At 39.8% G+C, this 19,108-nt stretch overlaps 1 protein-coding gene and 1 non-coding gene across 3 annotated transcripts in view; one reads left to right on the top strand and one right to left on the bottom strand.

Annotated features, from left to right (window-relative positions):
* Positions 1-9,674: 9,674 nt before the first annotated feature.
* Positions 9,675-9,776, bottom strand: LOC130458631 (U6 spliceosomal RNA). The gene has a single exon (XR_008918041.1). It is a non-coding gene; the product is annotated as a U6 spliceosomal RNA (small nuclear RNA).
* A 6,852-nt stretch (positions 9,777-16,628) lies between these two features.
* The window catches only part of C1QTNF3 (C1q and TNF related 3), a 31,716-nt gene continuing 29,236 nt past the window's right edge, over positions 16,629-19,108 (top strand). The window contains exon 1 of one of the 2 annotated variants that reach the window (XM_007487492.2): positions 16,629-16,809. In XM_007487492.2, the coding sequence (XP_007487554.1) occupies positions 16,726-16,809 (84 nt within the window). In that variant the 5' untranslated portion in view covers positions 16,629-16,725. Of the gene's footprint in view, positions 17,017-19,108 lie in introns of both variants that reach the window. The other variant, XM_001373248.3, reaches the window with a different exon arrangement.

Genomic DNA, 19,108 nt, shown 5'->3' with positions numbered 1-19,108 from the left:
TTAATCCTTTTCTAGTACTATGAGTCATGTGGACTGTAGGGGTTGAGGGAAATGGGGACCACCAGAAGAAAAGGTTCCTTGTATGAGAAAGCCTCAATTCTACATTGTCACTAAAGTAAAAGTGACTATATGAGAATCAAAGTGGTGGCCATCAGAAGGAAGATTTATTTTGACTCTTCATGGACTTTAGCGTAAATCCTCTGCATTTTTTGTTGGGTTAAATAAAACCTTTCCTTGAGTAATAATTAATATTTCTAAAACACTTCAAGTTTGTGAGAGGTCCTACATATATGATCTCAATGAATTCTTACAGTTATCCTGGGAGATAGGTATTATTATTATTTCCAAAGTATAGATGAAGAAATTCAAGATGAGAAATATTCAGTGATTTTTCCCAGCACTGCACAGCTGTTAAATGTCTGAAATAAGATTCAATCTCTTTCTACTTTGTGTCCTTAATTCCTTTTCCATGTTTTCCTCATATCATATCATGTCCCTACTTAATTTTTTGTTAGCCTGAATACTTGCATGACTAGAGGCTCTTTCAAAGAAGAATATGAACCATATCCTTATATTCTCAAAGGAAAACACAGATGGAGGCCTGATTGAAACATGGGTTGCACTGAAATGACTCCCACATCAGTAACCAGAAATTTCCTGTCTCTTAAAAAAAAAAAAAAGCAAATTTTATCTTTTTGTGATGTTATTAGATAGCTTCCAATTTCCTTCTTAAAAAACATAGTTGTGATCTGAAACAATGAGGGAGGGAGACTTCTGAAAACCCTTCAGGTCTTTCACATTTTGATTTTCAAGGAAATTTTCCCACATCTTCTGAACTCCATTGATTCTCCTCTACTTTAATGCACATGAGAACATATACACACAAACATAAAGATCCACGTGTGTGCACACACAGACACACATACATACAGCTCAAAGGTTTGATTGATTTCAGTGACCAGTGAAAGATAAAAATACAAAATATTATTATAGAATGTTCAGATTTAAATAACACCTTTACTGTTGTTAGTTGTTCAGTTATGTTCTACTCTTTGTGACCTCATGGACCATAGCACCCAAGGTCTTTCTATCCCCAACTATTTCCCAAAGTCTGTCCAAGATCATGCTCCTTGCTTCCATGACACTATCTATCCATTTCAACCTCTACTGTCCCCTTCTCCTTTTGCCTTCAATCTTTCCCGACCTCAGGTTCTTTTCCAGTGAGTTCTGTCTTCTCATTATGTGGCCAGAGTATTTAAGATTCAGATTTAATTGATCTTCCAGTGAATTCTCTGAATTGATTTTTTTACATATTGAATGATTTGATCTCTTAGCTGTCCAAGGAGCTCTCCAAAGTCAGCACCAGCAATTTGAAAGTTGATTTTTTTAAGGAGAAAATAATACTTGTTAATTATCATTCTACCATTAAAAGGCCACTATTTTCTTTTTTAAGACTGGAGCAGGCATTACTAGGCTCCTCCCTCTTACCAGAGCCCAAATGTTGTGGTTGTGGTAGAATCAGAAACAACGGAATAAGCAGCAGGCTAATAGAGCCTTCTGAGACAAAGATATATTTTCTGCCAAAGTCCCATTATGGAGTGCTTTGGTGTCTCTCTCCAAAGAAGAAGCAGCAGCTTCATTCTCTGCCATAAAAAAGGCTTGTGGATATCCTGGTTGTCTTTGAGAGTTCTTCTGCTGAGGAAGTAGACCCTTTTTAAGTGTGGATAGTCAGGCAATGAAAATGAAATCTTCTAGATAGGAACAGATGTCTTGTATACATTTTCATGAGTCTCTCCTTGAATTTCCTGGCAGAAAAGGAATTGGGGCCACTGCTTGACTGAAAGGGTGTGTCTAATATGGAGACAGTGAGTTATAGAAACCCAGACAGCATGTTGCGGTTTCTGTGGTTTCTTCAGTGGGCTTAGAAAGTCTGGACTCTACAGTTAAACACTCTTTCAGACTTTAAGTTTGGCCAACATAATGGGAGGAGGGAGAGGGAACTGAGTTTGCTTGCCAGGTGAGATTTCCAGCTTCTCACTGCTCTAGTATGCATTCATGACCAGCCAAGCCTCATTGCCTTTCCCCATCCTTTTAATTTTGTAGACTTTTGCTTGAGCTATGAAGTACTAAATTCTGGTAAAAATGTTATTTCTGAGCTCCCCTGAAGAGTTGGAAACTTACTCAGGGTGGTCACCTGATATGCCATGAAGATAAGATGGGTCAAAAGACTTCCCTTTAGTCCCCTTTGGAATAAAATGGGTAGATAGTCCCACACACCCTTCCTACCTCCCCCAGCATTAGCATTATTCAATATTGACAGAGTCCAAGTGTGGGGAGCAATAAGGCCTTACCGTGTTTCTGAGAAGAGGAATGAGGGATTTGGAAATTAAGGAAGGGAGAAAAACAGGTCTTGAACTGAAGGAAACACCAATCAGCGTCTAACAAGGAAGTCAATATTATGGACAACAAGAATCAGAGGCAATACAGAGTAAATCATAGGCAACATATTCTTCTCTGTATCTAGTTGCTCAAGGTCCATGTTCAAGCAAACTGGACACATGGATAGAACAGTCCAAGACACTCAAATTCAGTTTCACGTCTGGGTCAGATTCAGTACTCAGAGGCCAGAATAGAAGGTAAGATCAGAAGACTTGAAGAGAGATAGGAACAGGGAGACGTACTGGAGTCTGGGGAACCCTTCATACAGAACAGCTAAGGACTTTGCCTCAAAAGTCTTAAACTAAAAGCTACCATCAACACTGGTTTATATGAGGAAAGAAGCATTGCTATGGTTATATTTAAGGAAGTGGGGAAATCCATGAACATCAAGTCTTACTTGCCTCTAAAGAGTCAGTTCCCCAGCAATAGCCATACTGTGGTGCCTTGAATATTTGTCCTAAGCTGACTCTTGATAGTTGCCTGGCTAAGTACTTTACTCCATTGATGAATCCTACTCACCCCCCCCCCCCCCAACATCTTCATGTTCAAATGAACAAAACTTTTTCAGGAGATTTATTTTTCCTCAAAGGAAATCAGTTTTGCCATCGGGACACTACTGTGTGAACTGGTTCACTGAGTGAATTAGAATCTGTTTTGAGAGGACACATAGATACAATCTTGGACTCACTGCTGTTATTATTGCTTTTACTGTTTTATTTCTCTTTTCCTCCCCAACATTACTTCCTTTGTAGCTAAATAGAAAACTTTCTTCTTGTCAGAAAATCTTTCCACATTCTTTCCCTCATTGGTCATCTCTAGGCTGAGTATCAATAATAATCTTTTCTATGAAATATGCCATTTTACTTTCCTATGAGATACACTTCTTTGTTTTCCTCCTTGAGAGATATAGCAAAATTAAATCTTGAGAATTGGTGTTGAGGTTGGAGGCAAGAAACGTTTTCATCCCATTACTGTACTCCTCTAACTTCTGACCATTTTGAGATGACAGTGGGTGCAGTGCCAAGAAGGAATGCAAGTGCTCAAAGGATGAGTTAGGCAGTTTATTACTCCTAGGAATACAAATGTGCAGCTCCATTGCCCATCAGTCCCATGGGTGAGCACAGGCAACAGGGTTGGGACTGGCATGTGGGGAAATATGTAACTACTTGAAGACACAAAACTCTGGGTCTTTTTCTGTTATTGTTGCTGGGCATATTCACAAAGACCTTGTAGGAGGAACACATTAAGGACAGTCAAAAATCAGGTGGTCTGAATTGCAAACCCATTCCTTTATCAATCACCAGGGTAATATGATTAGAAAAGTTTGCCAATATTGTGTTCATGGATTACATTAATATTGATCAACTAATTATGACCAGAAGATCCATGCACTCCTTCCATAAATCAAGCTGACTAAACTGGTTGTGGGACACATAGGAACTTTATGGTATGTGGGTAGATCAATCAGTCATTTCTGTCAGCTAGGAACTAGAAATAGGCTAGCTGTCAAATCATTCCCATTCTACATTCTTCTTAGTGTTTCATAATCAATTTCCTTTAAATAGTAGTATGGTATTAGGGAGAAGGGGGAGGAATGAGATGAAGAAGACCCCACAGTCTTCTTCCCTGGTAGCATATAGTTTTTTAAAGAATTCTAACAAAAAGGATAGTAGCAAGAGTTAGTATCAGTGGTCTGATTGGTAGTAAACTCATGAGATAAACTAACTAGAGCCACAGATATTCCTTATTAATAATATCAATCAATTGATAAACATTTATCATGTGCCTACTTTCTACCCAACTTGGTAGAAATGAAGTAGTCCCTAAATGCAGGGAATTTACATTCTAAATAATATTTCAGATCCTCAGGGATCAGTGATGTCATTTGTATGATCATTCCTAACACCAATGCAGATTGTCACCCTGCCTTGTTTTCATAAACTGTGTTCAGAAATTTCAGTGGCTAAAAATGATCTTCAAATGCTGGCCAAGTTTTGATGGTGAGCCTCTCCAAACATTGTCTGTCTGGTCTTTGAGCAATAGATATTCATTTGTCTATGGATAGAGCCTCCCAGAACTTAGTCTTCATTTTATGACAGCCCTAAGTTCAATTTCCCCAGGAGGGAGTTGATGAGTTATTCATTTACCTAAAATGCTTTTTTTAAGTTGGTTTATGGGCTCCTTTGAGTCATTTACACCTTCTACATCAGGGAGAAAGAAGAAAAATGGTCTTGTACCTAATGTACATGTTAGTCCCTTGAGTGCTTATATGAGAACTGGAGATTTTCTTCCTCCTTGCTTCTTTTACTCACAGTTGAAGACTCTTAAATGTTCTCAGTGCATGCATAGTAGGAGATTTTCTCAGAGAAGCAAAAAGAAAAACTCATTCTCTTACTCTATCCCCAGGATTGACCCATAAGAGCCTTGGAAGAGGTGTCCTAAACTACAAGCTATACCTACTATGTGCAAAGTGCTGTACTAGGTGCTGGGGGATATACAAAGATAAGTATGGATGCTGACCTCATGGAGGGCAGAAGGGGAGAACCTTGTGAAATCTCATGGGTAAACTTCCAAAGACAATCAATAAATTAATAAAAAGTTTACCTTTTAAGAGCTATTTAGAGATTTCACATGTATTTTCTCCACTTATCATCACAATAGCACCATGAGGAGGATAGATATTACTCATCCCATAAGATATATTATAAAAATCAAGAACATAAAGGTTAAATGATTTACCTGAGGCCACACATAAATAATGGTAGAGCAAGTATTGCAACCAGATCTTCTGTGACCTATGTCAGTTCTTTTGTTGTGAAACCATATATGTCACTGAAAATGGAATAAAAAGGGGAAAAGCATATTGGACCTCTGACTTTTTTCAATCATAGTGGGGTGCCAATGAAATACTTTTCCATTTTTACGATTTTTATAAAATTAAAAAACCAAACAAACCTTGAATTCTCTTGACCATAAAGATTAGGCCATGTAGATTACACCACGGTCTAGGAACTACCCCCATACTATCAGAGGAGGAAGGAATGAGTATAGCCCTAGTTGTTCATGGAGAAGACACATAACCATAAGGACTTTGCAGCTGTTGTCCAGCTGTTGTGGTTCAGGGGTGAGAAAATATTTATGTAGAATTGACTTCACAAGTGATTGCATTTGGGAAATATGAGATTTTTGTGGAGATTATTGCCAGAGAACTGCATCTGCAACAACAGTTTCATAACTCTGGCTATCTAGCATAGTTGAGTTGTAAGTTAGTGTCAAATGATACAGAAACAGCTCCATGCCTTCTATAGGGGACTGAAAATTATTTTGCAGTCAAAGAATAGGAAAGAAGGAAGGAAGGAAGGAAGGAAGGAAGGAAGGAAGGAAGGAAGGAAGGAAGGAAGGAAGGAAGAAGGAAGGAAGGAAGGAAGGAAGGAAGGAAGGAAGGAAGGAAGGAAGGAAGGAAGGAAGGAAGGAAGGAAGGAAGGAAGGAAGGAAGGAAGGAAGGATATAAAAAGAAGATGGAAAGATGAAAGGAAAGACAGAAGGATGGATGGAAGGAAAGAAGGGTGGAAGGGAGGAAGGAAGGATAGAAGGAAGGAAAGATGGAAGGATGAAAGGAAGGACAGAAGGATGAATGACTGGAAGGAAGGGTGGAAGGGTGGAAGGGAGGAAGAATTGAAGGAAGGATGAAAAGGAGGGAGGGAGGGAGGGAGGGAGGGAAGAAGGAAGGAAAGACAGGAGGATGGATGGAAGGATGGAAAGGAGTATGGAAGAAAGGAAGGAAAAACAGAAGGATGGATGGAAGGAAGGGAAGAAGGATGGAAGGAAGAAGTGAAGGAAGGAAAGAAGGAAGGGAGAAAGGGAGGAAGGAAGGAAAGAAGGAAGGATATAAAAAGAAGATGGAAAGATGAAAGGAAAGACAGAAGGATGGATGGAAGGAAAGAAGGGTAGAAGGATGGAAGGGAGGAAGGAAGGAAAGATGGAAGGATGAAAGGAAAGACAGAAGGATGAATGAATGTAAGGAAGGGTGGAAGGGAGGAAGAATTGAAGGAAGGATGAAAAGGAGAGAGGGAGGGAGGGAAGAAGGAAGGAAAGACAGGAGGATGGATGGAAGGAAGGATGGAAAGGAGTATGGAAGAAAGGAAGGAAAAACAGAAGGATGGATGGAAGGAAGGGAAGAAGGATGGAAGGAAGAAGTGAAGGAAGGAAAGAATGATGGAAGGAAGGAAGGGAGGGATAAAGAGAGGGAAGGATGGAAGGAATGAAGAATTGTAGGGAGGAAGGAAGAATGAAAAGTAAAGAGGGAGAGAGGAAGGAAAGATGGAAGGAAAGAGAAGAAAGGATGGAAGGAAGGATGGAAGAAAGGGGGAAAGAAAGAAGGAAGGGAGGGAGGGAGGAAGGAAGGAAGGAAATAAGGGAGGGAGGGAGGAAGGAAAGAAGGAAGGAAGAAAGGATGGAAGGAAATATCTTTTTCAGACAGGATTCTGAAAAGAAAATTTTTTCTTTAAGGAAGGAAAGGCTGATACATTTGTCTTAGACCTCTGACATTCTAAAAGGACTGGAAGAAGGGAAAGGAATAGGCACTAATCCTCATAACAAACCCTGAAAGGTAGATTCTATTATTATTCTTATTTTACAGTTGGAGAAACTGAAGCAAACAGAAATTAAATTAATCCACTTATCAACCAATAAACATTCATTAAGCAATTACTATGTGCCAAACACTATGCTAAGTGCTTCATAAATATTATCTAATTTTATCCTCATCACAACCCTGGAAAGTAAGTGTTATTATTAATCTCATTTTATAATTGAGGAAACTGAGGCAAACAGAGATTAAATGACTTGTCCTGAGGCACACAGCTAGGAAGTGTCCAAGGCTGGATTTAAGCTTACATCTTTCTGACTCCAGGGCCAGAACTTCGTCTACTGTACTAACTAGATGCTTCAAAGCTGACTGTAGCTAATCTGTGGGCTTTAAACTAAAAGAGAGATAGTAAATCCCATTCTTCTGGGTAAGAGCTAGGTCCTCAACTGATAAATGAGATCTTCTTTATATGAATTTTGTTTATACATGTTCCCTCCATAGGTTTTCCCTTTATTCATCCTCTCTTTTCAATGATAACATATGAATTTCTGGGAGAATATATACTCCAAGTTTATGATAGTTAATAGCTAACAACTGATAAATTGATATTGGGGAAATATTAACATTGGGGACACAAAAGATGCATAATTCAATTCAGCAAATTTTTATTAAGTACCTACTATGTCTAGGCACTGTACTAAACACTAGGGATCTAAATAAGGGGGTGGGGGTGGGAGACAATCTCTGCCCTCAAGGAAGGACAGCTAGGTAGTGAAGTAGATTGGACCTGGAGTAAGTAAGAAGACTCATCTTCTTGAGTTCAAAAATGGCCTCAGATACTTATTACTTACCTAAGTTTCCTCATCTGTAAAATGGGCTGGAGTAAGAAATGGCGAACCATGCCAATTTCTTTGCCAAGCAAACCCCAAAAATAGTCATAAAGATTTAGACATTACTAAAATGAATGGATAGCAGCTTTATCAATACTTTTCTTATTATATTATTTCATTCAATGCCTTTGCTTTGAATTAACAGAAGAAAGTAAATGTAGTCATGAAGATTTGAACACAACTAAAACAAATGAACAACTTTATTGATACTTTTTCTTATTATATTATTTCATTTGATGCTTTTGCTTTGAATTAAGGTAAAAAAGTAAACTCATTAGTGGTTATGAGTCATTGTTTTGAGTGGGCTATGGACATACAGAATATCTTTATTTGCCTTGTTTGGAGGCAAACAATATATAGCTGTATATGTTAGTAGAAAGCAAACTCTCTGAGCCCAGGTTTGGTCTCACTTTTGCATTTGCATCTCCACTGTCTACTACATAGTGGACACAATAAATTTTAATAAGTTGGAATATCCCAGGTACAATAGCAAAAAGCCCAGTCTCCACCCAGAGCTTATATTCTCTCTGAGAAAAGTAAAACATTATGCAGAGAAATAAGCAGGAGAGAGAAATCACTATCAGGAACAATCCTCATGGAGGCACCTAACCTGAAGAAAGTTAGGGCTTTCAGCATGTGGACACGAGGAAGGAATTATGGGGCCTACACAGAAGACAATCTGTATAGAGGCAAAGAAATGGGAGAGGTTCATGAAGGAAAAGTCTTCCATCTTTGAAATCACAGATTTGTTTGAAAAAAATATTTTGCCTGTGCTTTTTATTGTTGGGTTAGTAACGATGGAAAATGGATAGAGCATATTTGAAATAGGACTCATACTAGGATTATTATGAATTTAAATTTCATTTCTTTGGATTCCAAATATTTCTCAAAAATTTTAAACCAATAGTGAGTGACTTCTTCCAAAAGGCTCCTCTCGGGGAAGAACTTGATCCTCAGTTTAGATAGATTAGTGTCATGTAGTGGAAAGAATTGTGGTTGGAAGATACATCTTGGATGCCTGTGTGACTGTGGATGAATTGCATGAGTCCTTTGAATATCAGTTTCCTTATCTGCAAATTATCATAACAAAAACACTTGTGCTCTCTACCTCAAAGGTAGGGGAAGAAAACACTTTATATTTTATGAAATTTAATAAACGGGGGTTATCATCCTTCACGCTCTCAGTTGATTCAAGTACATTTGCGTCTCTTGGAACCACAGTCATAGAATTATTAAAGCTGGAAGGTTCCTTAAGGCCCCCTCCAATACTACCATAGAACAGATGTACAAATCTTGACCAATAGAACCTCAGGAAAATAAACTCAAGAAAGGCAAGAAGGGCTCTTCTTGAACTGAGCTCCCATTGAATAGTAGAGTGCCTTACTTTTTCCTTGCTTTGAAGTTCCAGAATGAGTACTTTTCTCTTGAGAGTTAGCTCTAGACTTTATTTAAAAAATACATTGAATGGGGAGCAATTCCCCCTTCCCACTCTGCCCTCCTTATGTGGTTTTGGGCAGAGAGCCCTGAATCAGCATTACTCACTTGGAAAAATTTTGTTCCTTAAGGCTTCAGGAAGCCCCTGGAACAGGCTGTGGCAAACCATGAAAGCAGTCATGGGAGCTGGAAAGATCAGGTCTATTCTCTGATTTGCTGAATCAAATGGTTAAGTTGTATGATGGATGAATGGTTTTTCAGGAAGCCACTCTTAAGCTTAGAGAGTTCAATCACTCCAAGTTGCTTTTCTGTTTTCTTTTTTTTTTAATATAGAACACTGCAAAAATTGCATGTCATCTTTGCACAAAGGCCATGCTCATCTTTTCTCTGTCATTCCAGTTTTAGTATCTATGCTGCTTAAGTGTGCTCAAGCTTCTTTGGCATCAGGGCAGTTTGTGTCTGCTATAAAAAATTAACTTTATGCAATAAAAATGATGTGTACAAGTTGTAGAAAAGGCAATAATGGAAATAAAACATTTTCTCCATTGAATCATTGAGGAAGGGAAAAAAAGTTGTTTTTCATTCACTCGAAGTCCTTTGATGTGTTAAAAAATCTAATATTAACTTTTTAATTTATTTTATTTTTTAATTTTTTCCAGGGTTACACAATTTCTGTTGTCTCCTTCCCCTCTTCCCTCCTCCCTTCCAGAGCTGACAAGCAATTTCACTGGGTTACACATATATTATCACTTAAATCCTATTTCCATATTATTCAATATCTAATATTAATTTTGTGCAATAACTAATCAAAACAGCAAGGAATGTGGGAAATTTTAGGACATCTAGTTAGTTATTCGCTGCTTTTTTTCTCTCCTACGTCAGGAAACTTTTGGGGACCAGAGGAAATGTGAAGAGGAATTAAGCACCAATTTAGCACATGGGATAGAGTGCTGGGCTGAGAATCAAAGAGATCAAAATTCAAATCCTGCCTCAGATATTTACTAGCCATATGATCCTGGGTAAGTCAATTAATTTTACTAGACCTCAGTTCCCTCATTTGCAAAATGATAGTGTTGAAAGCAGTGATCTCTAATGTCCCTTCCATCCCTAAATCCATAATTGCATGATCATCAGCCTTTCCCACTGCTTCTCCTTCACCTCCTCTTGTCCATTGGTATCATTCTCTACAAGCTCACACTGCAATTATTCAATGAGTAAAACATTTATTCATTCACTCAAAGATTTAATGGATGAATGAGCGAATGACATTAATCACCTGCCACTTTCAAGTAACTATACTATTGGAGTATACAAAACAATATGGCACAGAACCTTCCTCAAAGAGTTTATAATCAATGTCAAATATAACATAGTCATTATCATTAACAAACAGTACCACATAGGTAATTCCATTTTCATTGGAAAAATATAATTTTCCAGCCTTCCCTAAAAGGAAATGCTTTGCACTATTTCTGCCCCAAAGCTTTCTATTATATGAGAATTGAGACCATTTGATGTACAAGGTAACAGAATTTTTTTGTTTTGGTTTTATCACCACCATTTCATTAAAGCAAGGAGTCACATCAGCTAGCTAGAACCTGCCCTCAGATTGAGACATTATTTACAGTCCTGGTGCTACTCTAGTTACTTTCTGCTTTGTCTCTACAAAATTCTCTATTTTAGCTTTAGTTCTGGTGTTTGCTGAACAGTTTATTTTCTCCTATTATATTTGTTTATATATATATATATATATATATATATATATATATATATAATTTTACCTTTTCTTTTCCCCTTCTGTAAAAAAAAATGTCTTGTTCATTGTCAAATTTTTAAAAATGCTACTTGCCGCCCATTATTTTTTTGTGACCATGGAACTGGGGCATATGGAATGTTCAGGAAGGATTAGCATCTCTGATCTGAGGACTTTCTTAGTCCTTTTCAGCGCTGCTCATCCACCTTTGGAGTTGGCCTTTTACCCAACTCTTACCTATGGCTCTGAGAAGCTGTGCCATGCACAAATGATCACATTTCAGCAAACTGTCTCAGAAGATGGGCTAAACAAGGGTGAGGGAAACCAATAGTCCTCAAACCTTCTGTGAGTGAAGAGGATGTTTGTTTACCCCAGATATTTGAAGACTTCCTCTGGCAGAATGGACCGATGACAGTAATTTGTTCTAATGGCCATGAAGGTAGCTGAAATAGGTGCTGAGGAAAGCTTAGAGCTTGATCAGGCATCAAAGTCACTAAGGTCTTCCACTGCATGCAGGTCATCATCATCAGTAGCCCTGACTTTTGACTTGCCACTGGACTTTTGTGACTGGAAGAGAGAGCGAGACTACTGATTCTATGCAACTCTGCCTCACTAAACCCAATTTACTCTCAAGCCAAGCCATCTCTCTGTGATGTCATCTGTCTTCTTTTTTTTTTAACATTATTTTATTTGGTCATTTTCATACATTATTCATTGGAAACCAAGATCATTTTCTTTTCCTCCCATCCCCCCCCCCCCACCTCTCCCCTAGCCGACACGCGATTTGTCTGGGTATCACATGTGTCCTTGCTCCGAACCCATTTCCATGTTGTTGGTATTTGCATTAGAGTGTTCATTTAGCATCTCTCCTCAATCATATCCCCTCCACCCCTGTAGTCAAGCAGTTGCCTTTTCTAGGTGTTTTTACTCCCACAGTTTGTCCTCTGCTTGTGGATAGTGTTTTTCCTCCTAGATCCCTGCAGATTATTCAGGGACACACTAATGGAGAAGTTGTCATCTGTCTTCTTGGAAATGACCAACTAATGAATGCCATGGGACTCTACTCAGAGTACGTAATGTCGTGGCTAATAGAATGTCTTTTTGTTGATGAAATGATTGGCAGCTGTCCCCTTCAACTCTCTATGAATATTTCCATATTATCTCTTATAAATCAGCTTCTCCACCTGAAAAAATAGGAATGAGCAAAACTGTTCCACTATTGAATTGTGAATTAGGAAATATTGGTGCTTCCTGGCACTAGCTTCCATTGATAAATTCGTCTGTGGGCCTCTGTCTTATCCCCATAAATTACCCATTGGCCTCATGTTCCATTCTCCCTCTGTCCTACCACAACTTGCTTTTAGGGTAGAATCGGATGAGTTAATTTGCAATTAGGTATTAAAGACTCAGAAGGTTTTAATGTGTTGATCCTTCCAAGAACATATCACACTCTCCTAAGAATCTCCCAGAGTGGCTGGAAATCTCATTTGACTTGCAGGACTGGTATGAGGAAAGACTTTTACAGACCGTTAAATACCAGGGAAATGTGAGCTGTAGTTTTTGCCAATGCTACTGTTAGACATCATTATATTCAATGTATGAACTGGGCTCTACATCATGCCTGACTAGTGGGTGTCCATCCTCTACTTAAATACCTTCAGTGATAATGAACTTATTGTCTTAGGCAGCCTCTGTTTTCAGACAGGTCAAATTGTTAGGAAGTTCTTCCTTTTATCTAGCTGAAATGTGTTTCCTTGCAACTTTTACCAACTGGCCTTTGTTTTGCCCTCTGAAATTAAAGTAGAACAAAACCAAACCCAAACCTTCTAATTCCTAGTTCATAAGCTATGAGTTATGCTCATGTTGTTTAAGGGTGGGAGATGCATCATGACAGGGGTACAGGGAAGAGAGAACCAGAAAATGTAGGTTCTTGTCCCAATATAGGAACTTGGGTAGGGAATTTTAAATTTTCTCTGCTTCAGTTTCCTTTTTGGAAAATGGAACTGTACTAGGTGACTTCTAAAGTCCCTTCTAATATAGATAGACATTCTGAGATTCAATGATTATTTGAATCCATAAGTTAATTGGACTTTATGATTCCTAGTAAGCACAGGACAAAATATCTGTGTCCCTCATCCAGAGCAATTAAGTGTGAGGTTGTTGGTTAAATGTCACAATAATGGCGGTAGGTGATGGAGGGAAAGGATGCTCAAATTTATAAATTCTACAAGCTAAAGGAGATTCCTGGGAAAGAGGAAAGAGAAATTATATAATGAGTGTACAAACCAATCAGTCAATTGTCAATTGTGTTATTCAGTCGTTGTAATTATGTCCGACTCTTTGGGGTTTTCTTGGCAGAGATACTAGAGTGGTTTGCTAGTTCCTTCTCCAGCTTATTTTACAGATGAGGAAACTGAGGTATACACGGTTAAGTAACTTGCCCAGGGTCACACAGCTAGTAAGACTGAGGTCAGATTTGATTTCAGGAAGATGAGTCTTTTTGACTTCAGGCTTAGCACGCTATCCATGTCAAGTTGCCAAGTCCGTACACACTGACGTAAGTGAGATCAGTCCCTAGGTAGGTATGGGGAAACTCTGGTTTTGGAGTCAGAGGGCCTAGGTTTAAATCTCAACTCATCTCAATAGACACCTAAGAGGTTGTGTATTTCATAACAACTTTGAGTCAGAAGATCTGAGTTCAGATCTCCTCTCTGATTCTATGTTACATCTTACATTCTTAATCTAACATTAAGAAATTCACTTAATCTTCCTGGGACTCAGGAGGTTGCACTCAATGTCCTCAGAGATTTCTTCTAGGTCTAGATCTATGATCCCATGATAAATCTAGAGATGGCTAAGTAATTCAGTGGATAGAGTAATGGACCTGAAGTTAGGAAGACTCAAGTTCAAAGCCAGTCTCTGATACATATTAGCTGTGTAACCCTGGGCTAGGACCTTAACCCCTGTGCCTCAGTTTCCTCAACTGTAAAATGGGGGTCATAATAGCACTGAATTGACAGGATTGTTGAGAGGATCAAATTAACTCATATTTGTTAAATGCTTAGCACAGTAGCTGGGACATCATAGGTGTTCAATAAATGCTTATTTCCTTCCTCTCAGGCTGCAGAGCTGCTAATACCTTCTGGTGACATTATTTTACTACTCCCAGTAGAGTTTCTCTCTACTGTCTCTTCCAGAGTCACTGTCTCTGAATGCATGATCTCTGTCAGAGATTGTTTCCAGTGGATCATCTCCACAAAACACCACACTGCCATATATATTATTTTTGCTGACTGTTGCCAGGCATGGCTCCAGTGGACATGTGATGGTGGAGCTCCTCTTATTTTCAACTTTAATTAGAGTCTTGTCTATAATGTTTCTCTGGAGAAGAGCAAACTGTCCAGTTTTTTTTTTCATTTAAAAGTTTTGAAGCTTTATACAGCACTTTTAGAAGAAGCAGTAACCTTTACATTCAGTCAAAAGATCAGAAAATTCCTCCCTGGACAACAGGGTGGGTTTTGCCACAGAGATGACCTTTGCTATTCTAAAGAGTTTAATGCCTGGGACAAAGAGTCTGCTGGAGAAAAAAAAAAGCCTCCTCTAGAGAGGTGCTGAACACAGCTAAAGGTTAAAGAAGAGGGAAAAAAAGAACAATACATCCATCCCTACCTTCTTCCCCAACTCGAATCCAGGATTACCAACTGCCTTTTGAACAATTGGAATTGTTATCTCATAGGCATCTCCAACTCAGTGCGCCCATAACAGAATTCTTTATCTTGCCTATCCTTCCCATCATGCTAACTTCCATGTTATTGTGGAGGACGTGGCCATCCTCCAAGTCTTCGAGGTTCAGACTTGGCATCCTCCTAGACATATCCAACATATGCAATCCATTGTCAATGTTTTCATTTCTAGGTTCCCAGAACCTCTCATCTATCTCCTGTTTTCTCCATGTACATAGCCATGATCCTACTTGTCTCTTTTTCCTACTTGCCTTGACTATTTAAGTAAGTGAGATGTCTCTCTAACTCCAGTCTTCCCATATTCCAATCCATTCTCCATGCATCTGCCAAGGTGGTTTTTCTACCTTAGCTTAGATCTAATTATGACCCCCTCCTGCTCTGTGAATGGGCTTACGAATACTTCCATCATAAAAACATGGACTCTTTTGTTGTGGCATTTAGATGTCTTCATAAACTGACTTCTTTCTACCTTTCCAGTCTTCTTATATTCACTTCACTGCCCTCAGTGAAATCTATAATCTGGCAATACTGGCCTATTTTTAGTTCTGTTGGAAACAGCAATCCATCTGCTATCTCCTTTGCACTGTGGTCTCCCTTAGCCAAAATGCTTTGGATCCTCACATCTGCTTCTTAGCTTCCCTGGCTGTGTTCAAGATTCAAGTCCTACCTCCTCCAGAAGGCGTCTTCCAGGCCTTCCAGATGCTAATAGCTTCCCCTCTCAGATTGCCTTCCATCTAGTTTGTGTGTGTCTGGTGCGTGCTAATTATTTACATGCCATCCCCCACCAGTAAAATGTGAGTCCCTTGAAGGCAGGGGTTGTTTTTTGCCTTTGCATCCTAGTGCTTAGCACAGGGGCTGGCACATACTGGTATTTATTGGCATAAACACTGACCAGATTCTGGTTATTGACCAGCTCAGGGAATGTACGCACATCAAGGGCAGCTGCAGAGCAAGGAGAGCTCTCTTTCATTTCTTTCCCTAACAGGTTAAGAAAGCAGTTTCTTTTAGAAAGCATAAGACACTGTGTCTTCACTTGGCAGTTAGGAATGATAAGTTTGGGGTCAGCCTAGAAATCTGGCACTCTGTGGGGAAAAGGGGAAAAGTGGTCACTGTGTCTGTTGTAGAAAAACCAACATGGAACCCAGAGGCGCAGCCTGAAGCCGAAGTCAGCTTAGTGGTTAGTGTTTATGTCCCTGCCGGCTCTTGCTGGTGGTTAGAAAAGAGAAATAAAGTTCTCCCCAAAGGATGGTGTGGGACTTCAGTTCAAGTAGAGTCAGGATCTTGCCTGGGCTGAAGCTTCCCTGGACTGTTCTTGATGCAATCCCTTTCCTTCTGATGGAATTGACACAGTTGTGTCTGACTTTCCTGGCAAGCAACTGGGTGGCTTTTTCCAAAAGATGTTTCAGACCGTTAGTAAATTCCCAGCCTCTCCATGTCTAATCAAGGAAAGCAGTCAGTCCATTAGACATGAATTCTCCAATTCCTGAATTGGTGTGTGTGTGTGTGTGTGTGTGTGTGTGTGTGTGTGTGTGTGTGTGAGTGAGTGAGTGTGTTAATGTGTACGGGTATCTTTTCACACTTAAATGGAAATGCATACTTGGGAACAGGAGCTGTATGTACAAATCCCTTCTGCCAGCCTATGTGGGAAAGTAATGAATGGGGGCCGTTCTGTGTCAGGAGGCATGACCGATTTTGGAGGAAGGATGCTGTCACTCTGGCATCCGAGCAGCTTTATTTATGACACGCCAAAGTATAAAACCACAGGGCTGGCTGTAGCCTGGCTCTCCAGCCCTAGTGATCGCCTGCAGGGACCACGCAAACTGAAGCCTCCAGAGAGGTCGTCTTCTCCAGGGTGCTTGGAGGCTCTTTTTGAGAACTATGGCAGGGAAAGAGCTCCTCCATTGGCACCTGCTGGCTTTGTTTCTCCTCCCTTTTTGCCTGGGTCAAGAAGAATACATGGAGGTGAGCGGAAGAGCTAATAAAGCGGTGGCAAGAATAGTGCAAAGCCACCACCAGACTGGCAGGAGGGAAAAAGTGAGAGAGCGGAGCCATCCTATAGAGGGGACTGTGGATAATAACACGTCTCCAGGCCCAGAGTCCCTGAGGCCAGATGTTCTGTCGCACCCTGACTTAAATGATCTGGCCCAGATCACCTCATACAGGGTCCAGGTACTCTGAATTCCTCTTCTAAGCCTAACTTTGAAGCTTAATGAGGTTAATAACTTTATTTATGCTGATAACTTTAACATCTTTTTTCAAAATCTGTATTATTTCAGCAGAGGCTGCTAGTTATTTTATTTTATTTTAATGTTTCTTAAGCTGCTTATGGGGATGGGAGGTGGCTAGGTGGGGAGGTGGGTCCCAACAGGATGGTAATGATGTGGTTTGACTTTTAAAAAAGACAAATGGTCAATTCACTGGGATGGGAAGGATTTGATACAGAATAGCCTCCTTTTGTAGAAGGCAGACAGCTCCTTGCTATGCAGTCATTTGAGTCTTTGACTTTCTCTTTCTCCCTCCCCCCTCTCCTTTGACTGTCTCTCTCTCTCTCTCTCTCTCTCTCTCTCTCTCTCTCTCTCTCTCTCTCTCTCTCTCTCTCTCTCTCCTCCTCTCCATCTGTCTCTCATCTCCTTCCTCTGTCTGTCTTTTTCCCCTTCTCCTTGTTTCTGTCTTTTTGTCTCTTCTTTCTCATCTCCGTCCTCTCTTTCTGTCTCTCTGTCTCTTTCTCATCTCTCATCTCCCTCTCTCTCTCTCCCTCTCTCTTTCTCTCTCTCTGTCTGTCTCTGTCTCTGTCTCTCTCTGTCTCTCATCTCCCTCTCTCTCTCTCTCTCACCTCTCTTCTCTTTCTCTGTCTCTCATCTCCTTCCTCAGTCTGTCTGGTTTTCTCCCCTTCTCTTTGTTTCTGTCTTTTTGTCTCTTCTTTCTCATCTCCGTCCTCTCTTTCTATCTCTCTGTCTTTTTCTCATCTCTCATCTCCCTCTCTCCCCCCACCTCTCTCTCTGTCTCTGTCTCTGTCTGTCTCTGTCTGTCTCTCTCTGTCTCTCTCTCTGTCTCTGTCTCTGTCTCTCTCTGTCTCTCATCTCTCTCTCTCTCTCTCTCTCTCTCTCTCTCTCTCTCTCTCTCTCTCTCTCACCTCTCTTCTCTTTCTCTGTCTCTCATCTCCTTCCTCAGTCTGTCTGGCTTTCTCCCCTTCTCTTTGTTTCTGTCTTTTTGTCTCTTCTTTCTCATCTCCGTCCTCTCTTTCTATCTCTCTGACTGTCTCTTTCTCATCTCTCATCTCCTTCTCTCTGTCTCTCTTTCTTACTCCATCTCAGTCTCTCGGTCTCTGTGTCTGTCTTTCTATTCACCTCTCTCTCCAGTCCTGTATCTGAACTGGATGTTTGGGCAGAAAGAGGGAACTTTCAACATCTTCAATCAGAGGAAACACTCAAGACAATTCTAAGAAAGTTTCCACTCCACTCCCAGTCATTTAAAAAAATGATTGCATATAGTGCCATGCATCTTTTGGCAACTACTTCTCTAGGTAATATGATGGATATGCAGACCATTGAACCCCAGTGCTTATTTTGCTCGAGAAGTACCAAGTAAAAAAGTGAGGGCTAGTTCTCAAGTGCAGCCTTAGGGACTTGAGTTGGCATTTGCCAATCTGGTCATTAAGGAGGACTTCCCTTCTTTAGAGTTCTTGCCCCTCAGAAAACTTCACTAATACTTTTGGGTCAAGAAAATGTTTCCTTTATGGGGATAGAACTCTAATGAATGGGACATTGACAATAAAGCCTTGGTCATTTGGAATCCAACTTTTGAATTAATTGAGGCATGCGCTATATTCATTTTTTTAAACCCTTAACCATTTGTTTTAGAATCGATACAAGTGTAAGTTCCAAGGCAGAAGAGCAGTAAGGAGTAGACAACTGGAATAAAAGTGACTTGCCACTAGTCACATAGCTAGGAAGTGTCTGAGGGCAGATTTGAATCCAGGACCTCCCATTTCTAGGCCTGACTCTGAAATCACTGAGTCCCTTTGAAGCTTAATAAGGTTAATAACTTCATTTTAATAACTTTAACATCTTTTTTTAAAATCCATATTATTTCTGTAGAAACAGTTAAGGATTTTATTTTTTAAAATGTTTTCTTTTTCTTTTTTCTTTTTTTTTTACTTGAGTATTTTTCCATGATTCTTGTTCTTTCCCTCCCTTTTCTCTCCCCCTTCCTAGAGCTGACAAGCCATTCCACCGGGTTATACATGTATTATCACTCAAAA

This window comes from Monodelphis domestica, chromosome 3 (genome assembly GCF_027887165.1).
Source record: "Monodelphis domestica isolate mMonDom1 chromosome 3, mMonDom1.pri, whole genome shotgun sequence".
Taxonomy (NCBI): Eukaryota; Metazoa; Chordata; class Mammalia; order Didelphimorphia; family Didelphidae; genus Monodelphis; species Monodelphis domestica.
The sequence above is the reverse complement of the archived record's forward strand: the minus strand, read 5'-3'. Positions and strand labels throughout refer to the sequence as shown.